General features: G+C 34.2%; 1 protein-coding gene across 1 annotated transcript; it reads left to right on the top strand.

The window, feature by feature from the left end:
- Nucleotides 1-504: 504 nt before the first annotated feature.
- Nucleotides 505-11,701, top strand: LOC131076268 (zinc finger CCCH domain-containing protein 44). Its single transcript, XM_058013359.2, has 3 exons — nt 505-1,040; nt 5,166-5,226; nt 10,707-11,701. The coding sequence occupies exons 1-3, from the start codon at nt 917-919 to the stop codon at nt 11,464-11,466; spliced, it is 945 nt and encodes a 314-aa protein (XP_057869342.2). The 5' UTR covers nt 505-916; the 3' UTR covers nt 11,467-11,701.
- Nucleotides 11,702-12,061: the final 360 nt, after the last annotated feature.

Raw genomic sequence — 12,061 nt, forward strand, 5'->3', positions numbered from 1 at the left:
TCTATTGTAAATACAACATGATCATGTTTGCAATAGAGCTCAATTATATTCCATGATTTAGGGGTTTTGTTTCAATCATGTTTCGATCTCTATAAGCGAATATATAATTGATTTAAATCTATCACTTTTTTATTGACAACTTTATTGCACAAACAATGCAATTTGCTAAATTTCTCTAATTGACTTTCCACATCTCTTGGGCGTACCATTGCACACCAAGATACAATTGCTAATATATGTCTTATGGGACACCTAGATTTACTCATTTTATGGAGACTTTAAAAAGACCTTCTTTACTGATATAATAAAAAACATTAAAATGAAGAAGACATTAAAAAAAGAAAAGAAAATACCCTTTTTTGAAATCCCAATCCCGCTCACGAGGCCACACCATAGCACAACCCTAGACCGTACAAATTAAATACTTTTAAAAAATCTCTTGTGAAATTTATTTTAATCGCTCCCTCTTCAATTGTACCTCCAAAAGCAAAAAAATGGAAATGAAATGGACATCAAAATGAGCATAAGGTGCATTGAAATAAAACTTGAAATCCTTACTAAACGCATTGCGTATTTTCTTTTTTAACTATTTTACTCTTCAGTGGAGTTTGTACGCGCTCTTGTGGCCGCCATTAACAAGCTTTTATACGGATTCGTTCTGTTCAATCTCGATCTCACCTTGTATCCATTCACATACTTCTTTTCCTTCCTTCCTTCAATTTTCCCGTAACACTTGTGAAATATGCAAATCTGATGTTACCCACCAAAAATTATTAGGGATTGATTTTTGAGCTGAACAGCGAGGTTTTAAGTTTAAGCTCATTTACTTCTTGAAAATAGTTTTATCTCCCCAGATTCAAGTTCCGGTGGGCCTGCTTACGTTTTAAGCTTCTAGGGTTTACCAGAGTGTTTTGCAATGGACCCGTTCGGACCTCCTCGCAAAAAGTTCAGGCCTGAGGGATTTCTCAATGGAAATGCAGGGACAATGTTTGGAGAGACTAACAGATTCAAGCAGCCTCCTACACTTGGGACCATTCCCGGTACTTTCCTTTCCATTGTCAGGGTATTGTAGTCATGGAAACTAGGTTTCGATGTCTAGAATAGTATTTGAGTGTGAAAAATGTTTTGGGTTTTGTAAGCTTTATAAATTACTTTTTGGTTTATGAAATGTTACATGGCGTTGGGAATATGTTGTTCTTAAATAAGCAGAGTACATGTTTCATTCATTTGCTTGTATGAATCTCTACCAAGCGGAAATGATTATAGGCTCATGAATAGATACATTCACGTTCTTGTGATGTGAAAAGGATGCTAGATCATGAAATCTAGCTGATTTTGTCTTTTGGGGTTTTGGGTTTGCGTTTTAACGTATACCTGCTAGGTTTGAGGTGACTGTGTCTAGTTTAGCTAAGCAGTCTTAGAGCTGTCAGAGGGGTTGGCTATCTTTTAAATTTTTCTTTTACATATATAAAATGTAAGGAGTCCATGTGTTTACTGGATTCAGTAAACAGAATGTTGTTAGATTCGTGAATCAGTAATATTGACATGCTTTTACTACGGGATTGTGATTCTAAAGTAGCTACATATGATTATCGGTCTACTATGTGTAGTTCTATTAGTTAAGTGGCTTTTGCGCGCTTGTAGGAAGTTGTCAAAATAATGCCAAATACATCCACAGACATGCATATAGATGTTTATTGACCAATGCAAGTATTGGGATATAACTGTGTAGAAGATTTTGAATGTTTTTCATGGTTTATGAATATCTTACATATTTTTAGGGCCTCGTTACATATATGGTTGGGACTGCTCCAAAAAGAAGGCAAGTCAAGCTGTACATGTATGTGAATTAGTTTGCAATTTTTCAAAAATGGCTCCAGATGTATTTTTGGTAGAAGGAAGATGTGGTAAAATACGGGCAATGTGCTGGAAAGGAGAATTTAGTCTATCTCTTGTTCAATTTGTGTGTGATGTTTGGTGTGTGGCAACATTTTAAATTTCCGCTCTTCTACCATACTCGTAAAATTCCTGTAGTTGGATTTAGCTGTACAGTTTCTACTGTTGTTGCAAGTCCAGCTTCTTCAATCTTATGATGGCAATGCATATGTTTAGCGTGCAAACTCCATTTTCACATTTATTTAATTTATTAAACGGTATTTTTACATGGTATGCAGAGAGTTGCTTTGACATGCTAACCATCTCACTTGTATATTACAGCTCAATGGACCAATACATGTAGGTTGAACAAGCAATTTCATAACTATTGTTTCCCATCAAACTCGTGTATAACTTAGCCCTAGTTTTTTTAAGGTGCTAATCTGATTATTGTCATATTTAGTAGAGTGAATTTTTATTTAAAAAATAACATAATCATATCTTATTTTTTTCCTATTAAACATATGCATCCTTTTTCCTTCTAAAGGTTGCACTTTGCAGCTTTAACGAGAAAATGGCCTTTTCTTTTGATAATGAGGAACTTTAATGGAATAATCATTATATTTGGGCAACGGATGCCTCAGTACTTACTTTGTTTTACTAACATATACCATTTCCATATGCTTGGGTTGGATTTCATTTTTGCTTATTGATGTGTTTTACATTCCATGGTAAGAATCTCTCATTTTGGGGTGTAATGGCATCATTTTCCTCTTATTTTTGGAGTTCAATGTTTCTTTTTTCCTTCACAAATCTCCATGAAATGAAATGGGCTCAACTTGGGCATCAGATGTAAAAAGTGAGTGTCAAAACCGCTGATTTGATACTGTTGCCCTTTTCAAGTAAGATATATGAATCAATGATGCAAGTTCATGGTCAAATTGGCCAATGCTTCCATTTCTTCTGTTCTGAGGATAAATGAATTTATCTTTTCATGGTTAATATTACTTAGAAATAGTAATGCTGGGATTGTTTAAATATTTGGCAGCACTTTTAATTGTTGACCCAGTCAGCTACCAAGCATATCATTTTAATCATCAGAATCATATAGAGATGATGGAACGATATATTCTTGCCCATTCAGTTATTTGCAATGAGAACAACCCATGATTGGCCCTGTGGCAACAGGAAAAACTGTATTTGTAGATTTTGGGGCCTCATAGGGTTCCACAATGATTCTTTTCTGTCCTTGCTGGGAAGGACGTGTCTACAAATTGCAATGGTAGATTTTGTTTTTTCATTTACTAAATGCTAAAAGGTTTATGAGTGAAAAATATTTAGAACTTATGGTAATAACTAATAAGTGATACATGCAATAGTTTTGTCATATTCATTGAAGGGTCTTGTCAACTGCAAGAGTACACCTGGTAATATTCTATAATTATTAGTATTATTGATTAGTATTATGACAAAATTTGGACAATAATTTGGTACTCTATAGAATATTACCAAATGATTATTATCTTTTACTAATTTTTTTTGCTATCAACCTGTTGCAAGCCTGGTCCAGGGGTTCTTTTTTAAGTTCATCTCTATGTCTGCTTTTTGCACTTGATACTTAACATTTCAGTGAGATACAGTAGTGTGTAAAATTTGTAGTTTGTTGTAAAACATTGTGACTTTTATTCTAGATGGTGGATTTTACTGGGTTTGTTATTTCACTGGATTTGTTATTTCATTGAATTTATTATTTTGAATGTTTAATTTCATTGGACATGTTAATCGGGATTGTAGATTTTATTGAATTTGTTTTGAAGGCAGACAAACTATAAAAAAATACCGTTTCATGTTCATTATAGATTTAAATATTGTTAAACTGTACAATCAACTTATAGCTTTTAATGACCCTGTAAAATATTTCATGCATTTCTTAATTTTTTCCTTTTTTTGTGTTTGTACACCAGTAGAAGGCATAACTGTTTTTTTCCCCGTAGTGTCAATGTTTCTATTTCTACCTATCTTGTTGACATATCTCATCCATATTATGATATTAATTGTTGAAATTGGAACATACAGAGTAAAGGTGGGATATAATTTCATGCATGAAAGGTTAATTTCATGTATCCTGCGATAAAGCTATAATCAACTCATGTGATAATTATATGGCATAAGTATCATCGCTCACCCAATATTTTGTGGTAAAATACTTATCTGCTGAATCACACAGTTTAGGTCTAGTGTTGTCCAAAATCTACATTTGTCCTGCATAAAAAGGATTTGTTACAGAACAATCAATGTGCCTATGAATCAAACCAATTTTATAATGTGTCAAATCACCTTTATGTTTCCAAAACCTCTCTTGCTCTGAATGTATCAAATATCCATCATGGGTTGTAGTTGAAATTAACTCAAGTTCAAAATACAGTTTACAAAACCTGAATTTCAAAATGCCAAACAGTAAACTACTTATAGCCACAGAAAAGGTAAAATATAGTTTACAAACCCGAATTTCAAAATGTCAAACAGTAAACTACTTGTGGCCACAGAAAAGGTATATCATATAAATTGTGCTTATTTATCAAAATTTATTTAACTTGTACAAGGTTCTAGAACATTTTATGGTAAAGGCAGTTTAACCTTGTGATGAAGGGATGATCTTTAAATGGTTTGGAAGCTAGGCAATAATTAATATTTGGTGTGAAATTTAATAAGGTGATTAGTTGTGGATGTAGGGCTGCTTTTTGTGTTGGTCATTGTGGGTCATTTTTTTGTGGGTCTGGGAAATATCTATCTGCGCTGATGAATGTTTTTGAGAGATGATGTGCATGCGGGCTTTTCCATAGAAAGATTCTTATTTCAATCAAGTCTTCAATTTTTTGCAGCTGTCGGGTTGTGCATACCATTTATGCAGTTTTAGGTTTTTTTCATCTGATGCTTAAGAATGCAAATTTTAGGTTCAATGTTGTGGGGTGTGTGAGATTTTTTTTTTCCAAGGAAGAGTTCTTGAATTTGAATATTGGGATGGAATGTTTTAGAGTGTGGGCTTGAGATAATTTCTAGCTGTCTGCATTAGTGCCCATTTGGAAACTTATGCTTGTCAGCATATGATGTCAGCACAAAGTCTTGTGTCGGAGTAGGTGCCTGCACTTCTCAGGGAAGGGACATTCGTTGAGTTATCGGGAGGGAAAATGGCTCAGTTGGCCTTTAAGATAAAGATGATTTTTTTTGAAATATTAATAAACTAAAATCAGATATAGAACTGAAATGAATTAATTAATGTTCTGTAACAGAAATGGAGTCGTTATCAACAGGTCTAGGAAGCAAATCAAAGGCATGCACGAAATTTTTCAGGTTCTAATCTAAACCTACTTAAGAAGAATTCTCCTAATTCAACATTGTACTACGTATATCTTAATTAAGCAACATTGTATTACCTCTATACTTAATTAGGAAAAGTTAAATATCATCTTCATATTTTCATGTAATGTAATATACTTTTGAAACGCATTCTAAGCTAAGAGTTCATTTAAAAAACTAATGAGTCATCTAAGCTGTGATACAGGTATATGCTGGTTTTGCTATAATCAAGCTTAATGAAGACATTTGAACAGAAATTGGATATTCTGAACTATTCTCTCCAAATCATTGAAAACCTAAGCTATTTGCATTCTTATTTTGAATAAAAAGTCAAACAAAATTCAATCTGTCTAAAAGGAGTTTTGGGCTTGTATACATGTTATCTCAAAACAAAATTTTAGTCATTTGAACAAGTTTCTAAAACTAGAATATGTTATGTTTGTTTTGAGAAGCCTGTTTACTTATAAGAGGGGATGTCCATTGATAGGACAGCAGGTATCCTTACTTAAATGATAATGGTATCAATTATTTAGAATATTAGAAATGTCGGTTGTTTCTTTAAAGATGAGACAACTTTTTATGGTCCATTTAGCTCCTGTTGCCATAGGTATTTTAGATTTGAGGGAACAAGTGTTCTGGTAAAACAATTTTTCAATCATTAACGAAGAACTACATCAATTTTGCTTGATTATATTCTAGTAATGCAGTGGAATGGTTTGATGCCTTAGAAACCCATTGAAAGACTGTCAATTTTGGCTGACTATGACCAAAAGGTCAGTTGAATGGAATGACAATGCAACAACTCCCTTATATGCCAATTAGTTGAAATAATGTCTTCTTCTGATATGGAAACATTAGATTGTTCCTTCTGATGTTTTAAACCTTGTGGCAGTGTAGCATGTAATGGTATGATATTCTTTAACTTTTTTGTAGGAATTTATTTAATGTTTGGCAGTTATTTGCACATATTACTTAAGCAGAAGATTAGTTTTGAAGAATGGTAAGTTTCTATGTAGCCGGTTTGGCCTGCTGGAGGCCTTGGATCTGGGCTTGGTTTGAACCTGGTTCAGATTCTGGATTGATCTGGGCAGGAGTTATTGCAGTGATTCTTTTTTATTTTCCGACTGTCAGATGAACCCAGGTGAGTCTGTCAAGAACTCAGACAAATCTGTCAAGATTATTTTTTACTTCGATTGTCACTGGAAAAGACAAAAACAGGAGCAATCGGGGGATAATAAGCATGGGAGAGAAATATGATCTGGTGTTTTTTCTCAATGTAAACTCCTAAAATATAAACTCAGATGCAGTTGCCTTAGTTGGATGAAAACCCTCCGACTATGAGTGCAGATGCAGTTGCTGGTGTTGGACCAAAACCCTTGAAAGTGATTCAAGGAAATTGCTAATGACAGTCAAGAAAAATGATTCCAGATACTTTCCCTTATTAATGTGAATTAAACTATGTTTAATTCCTAGACAGTTGATACCCTTATCTTGTATGAAATTAATAATATTAATATATTAATATCAAGTATTAACAATTTATAATTAGTTAGTACATTATACCGTAATGTTTAAAATTAATAAAATACTAATATCTACAAATATTAACTTTGTTTATAATTTATTGTTATATAATATTTGTTTTAGAAAGGTTCAGATCTGTGTTATTAGGCTGTAAATATCATGTATTTATGATTTTTGTATGTTTTTTGTATGGACAAACCCAAAGTGAATCCAGCCCAATTTTTTTGTGAGATCCACAAACAGAATCGACGTTTATGAACTTGAATCCAAACCAGAACCAGCAACTTAGGTAAATTTTAGTACATGTGACAAAAAGACGTAGGTATTTGATCTGTAATGCTCAGTTATCAATTTTTAATTCCCTCAAATTATATATGGTTATGTATCTAGGGGCCAGATATGGAGAGATTAATAGTTTTGTTCTTGTGAAGTTGCTATATATAACAATGTGGGGCCCTCAAAAGAAGAGTAGTTGCTGGCATATATGGAGTCTCGTATATTTTGAATCTACAAGAATTGCAAGAAGTAAAGAATTCTGAAAAAGACCATTTTTGTTTTATATTCTTCCATGTTTATCATTCCATTTATGGCACTAACCAAAGCTCATGAATGTGCTTCAAAGTCTCTTTGATTCAAATTCTTTAGAAATAAAAAAATAAAACTTAACTTATACAATATACACACAATCTTGTGAATTCATAGAAATTATGCTACAAAAGAATTATTTTGTTATTGACTTGTCTGTGCCTTGATGTTGTTATAACTGCATTTTTTAGTGTTGTAGGGGTTTATTCTATATTATGGTGTGATCTGGGAATGAAAAAAGCTAGAAGAAAACTTCTTTGCTACATATTTTTCATGTGTTCCGAAAATTACGGTTTTCCTTGATGATGATTACATTTAATGGAAATTCCTTCTAGTGAAACATCAGCTTAATCACGTTATAAATTGATGATACCACAAATCTGCAAATGCATGTTTTCTCTCTCATTTTTTAATAAACTCTTTGATTCGGTCACTTCCAAGTCTGAGTGTTGAGTGGCCCAAAACTGATGTAAATAGATAAATTCTCCATGGCTAATGTCTTGTTAAGCCTCTAGTTTGGGCAATTCATGAGGCCCTCTGAATTTTGGTGAGACTCCGATTCTTAAAAGTTACAATGATACTCACCCACAGACAGAGAGAAAAATGCCTCATTAGGATGTTAAATATAAGCTGCATTTGGCTTTTTGCCATGGTGGTTTTGCTTAGTGTGGGTCTCACAAATATATTTTTAATTTTAATTGATCTTCATGAATGCAAGTTCTCAAAGTGTTTTTACACAGCAGGAATGTAGGTGGATTGTCAAGGATCACTTTACCCCAGGGTTGCAGATTTTGAACAAGATATGGGTGTTTCATGTACCAAATTGGTGTCTGGCTTAGATGTGACTTAAAACAACCTTTACCTATATGTTTTATGCATAGAATTCTTGAATTTATCTTTTAAGCTATACATGTTTAACTTTAAAGTGTTAGTTTGATAGTAATGCTCTTTTTTGCTTGCCATAGTATTTTGTGAATAAGAAATTTTTTCATGGGAGAGGAAATGTCAATCAATTCTTCTTTTAAACAGGTGAGATTTATTTCCAGAATCATGCCTGTCATACCTGTTTGGAACCTACCCTGCAGTTATTAACACAAATCTGCAGTAATCATTCTAATCAGATTAAATGATTGCGCTCTTAGTCTTCTTGTGTTTTGTCTACAGTTTCAGTTGAAATTCTGAATGTGCAGGTACAAAACAAATGTTTGTATTTCTATATAGACATTTTATGATTGCATTTTTGGGTCAAGGGTAGTTGGGAGTGTTGTTTGGTCTACATAAGTTTTGAGTGTTGTGAAAACCAACACATTTTACTGTTTCAGGAAAAATGCTTGTTTGAGTATAAATTGCTTAGAATGCTTAAAGTGAGCTGCAGATATTCATTGTTACAATTGCTTAAACTCTTTAGAAATATCTGCTAATGTGATGTCCAACATCAAAAGGAAAAATACCTTGCAGAATAACCTAGAAAAATTATGGGGTTGCATGGGAAGAATCACATGGAATTTTCTTGTGTGTAAGCTAATGCATTGGTTTTTCATCTTTCTTTGTACAATCTTTTGGTAGGTTTTGCCAGATACTGAGGGCCATCCAATCTTTTGGTAGGTTTTGCCAGTTACTGAGGGCTGTACAATCTTTTGGTACTTGCACCTTTGGTGGGTTGCCTTGTGTATGATTAGATTTTTCTTTTGTAACATTAGGACCCTTTATTTGCTTTCATTTGTTAATATCTTTCACCTGCAGTTTTGCTTCTGTTTAATTTGTGAGGTACAGTAAACATGTGTGCACTCGAGGGCTTTTGCAAATGGCCTTCCTGATTACCTGTAATTTTGCATCATATCTGTATTCTTTGTTGTGTGTAAGCTATTGCAGTAGATTGAGAAGTCTGTTGAATGTAAATGGTAGACATTGAATATTGTCACATATGGTACACCAATCGTGGGAGGAGCAAAGAGAAAACAAGTGTAAGCAATCAATCATGGGAGGAGTGAAGAAAAAACTAGAGTAGATACCAATACCATTGGTAGTTTGTAGTCAGTTGAAAGTAAGCGGTAGACATTGAATATTTTCAAGTATGGTACACCAATCATGGGAGGAGCAAAGAAAAAACAAGAGGTAAAGAAACCAATACCATTGGTAGTTTTGTGACCTAGTTTTATTTCTATCATATGCCATAGCAGATAGCATTTTGGGGGTGATAAAATTTGATTGACACAGGCACAAACAGTATTCAAGCTTTAGATAGGTCTCTGTTCTTTATAATTTGGTAAGCTCTCCTTGTGGGATGGCCTTCGGTAAAGATGCTAGCCAAGGGACATAACATCTATCAAATTCACCAAAGAGTTGCGCTTGGCCTTGATGCCACACCAAGCCAATTTGAGGTGTTTATATTTTTCAAATTTCAGCACTATTTAGATCAAACTGTGGATTGATTTAGATTTGAAGTTTTAATTACATATTCATTTTGTTTTTGAGGCTTTGGTAGTTTAGCAAGGTAAGGATTCTGAAAGTTTGATCACACAAAACATAAATGAATCAAATTCTTTTGTGCCCCATGATTATAAAGTTAAAAATTACAAATGGTAGAAGTGTTTAGAAGCAACTTATTGGGTCATTTTAGAGTTTGCAGTTATCATTAAATGTTTTTGTGGCTTTTTATTGTCTAGAATTTGCAGTTATCATTAAATGTTACATTGGTGTCTCTTTTTTCTGAATTTTAAGAATAAAATCTTTTAAAATCATATAGGCAACATGTTGTCATATCATTTGTCTGGGTTCTACATCAACTATGATGCTTCCAAACGAATGGTCTTAAGAGTCCATATATATCATAGTTACCAGGAGCTGATGGTCTTAGTGTCCATATATATCAGTTACCAGGAGCTGCAGGGATACTGGTACTGGTACAGGGACACTGATCAGTGAGTAAATTAATGAGGAGATTGCTAAAATGTATGTAAATGCAGTTACCAGAAATTGTGGGTACAGGGAAGGGTGCACATTCATTCTTATAATGGAGTTTCCTGGCAACTATAAATGCTCTAAAACATTATGTTTCTCAGCACACGTTTGACAGGAAGGATTATTGCTTGTCTATGAGATGTGTTTCTATGCAATGTGACTTGGTTTCTGGTTTGTTTTTTCCACATGATGTGATGTATCAGCCTCTTCGAAGTGCCCCTTGCTCTACTAAATTGCTTATTGTTGTCTGAATAGAGTAGTGTGTTTCTCTTTTTTAAAGTGCTTTCTTCTGTCAGAGATTCCTGCATATTGGTTCTTAACATCAACTTTATGCACGCATGTATATTTAAATTTATGATTTAATTAATGTGAAGGGTAATTCTAATTTAAATGTTTTGATGCAGTACATCTGGTTGCCCTTTTGGGGAGAGTTGTCACTTTATGCACTTTGTTCCTGGGGGTGTGAACTCAATTCCACAATTGCCAAATACTGCTTTGAGTACAGCTTCCAGGAAACCAGCAGGTCCAGCAAGTGGTCTAATGTCTTCAGATCAGGGAGCAGCTGGACAACCATTTAAGACACGCATGTGTAATCGCTATGGAACTGCAGAAGGATGTCGATTTGGAGACAAGTGTCATTTTGCTCACAGTGAAAAGGAACTGCAGCAAGGTAATGCCCCTGCTCATGATACTAATAGGGTCGGTTCTTATGGCAGGCCAGCACCTGGTGGGTTAAACAGTAGGATTGGAGGTCGCCCTGCACAGCGGGAGCCTACACCTCCTGGAATGGCAGCCGCAGTTTCATTTGGTCTATCATCCACCGCCAAAATCAGTGTTGATGCATCTGTTGCTGGTGCTATTATTGGGAAAGGGGGAGTGAACTCTAAGCAAATTTGTCGATTAACTGGGGTAAAACTAGCAATACGAGAACATGAGTCTGACTCCAATTTGAAGAATATTGAGCTGGAAGGTTCCATAGATCAGATTACTGAAGCCCAGGCCATGGTTCGGGAGCTGCTTATGCATACTAGTACTGTACCAGCAAAGCCAGCTGGATTTGTTTCAAACAATTTCAAAACAAAGCTCTGTGAGAATTTTACGAAGGGTACCTGCACATTTGGAGATCGTTGCATCTTTGCACACGGTGCTAGTGAACTGCGATAAATTTCTTTTATAGACTGATCTACGGTAGACCTTAATTACTTGTTTGGTAATATTTGAAGGAAATTATATGAGAAGGTTTTGAATTAGGGGCTGTATTTAAGAGAGATGAACAATAGCACGGTAACTCTAAACACTGCCAGACTGTTGAGATTGATGTTGTAGTGTAGTCTTTTTTTTTTCCCTGAACCAGTGCTTTTTGTTTTAATGAAGTTCATAACTAGTATTGAATTCTGAAGGTATTGTTCAATTTCTGCTTGTTTTACCTGTATTTGTTAATACCTGTTTATTCTCACATTCTTCAAAAAATTATTACTTCTTTCTTCAACATTATTGGAATGTGGATCAGATTTTATTACATTCTTTTTACCCAACATCAGGAAGCGGTTTCTCAATTATTGCATCCCAAAATGCTTGGGGGTTTTTGCATTGATATTTTACCTTACAGAACATATTTTCTTTATGATTTATCTTTTGGGATAATCTTTTGTGGCAAAGTACTATATGTTTTGTGCATTAATCATTGTAAGAAATTAAGTTGCGCCATTTGTCAACTTGTTAATTATCAAGATTTTTTGTTCCTCAATATTACGAACTT

This window comes from Cryptomeria japonica, chromosome 4 (genome assembly GCF_030272615.1).
Source record: "Cryptomeria japonica chromosome 4, Sugi_1.0, whole genome shotgun sequence".
Taxonomy (NCBI): domain Eukaryota; kingdom Viridiplantae; phylum Streptophyta; class Pinopsida; order Cupressales; family Cupressaceae; genus Cryptomeria; species Cryptomeria japonica.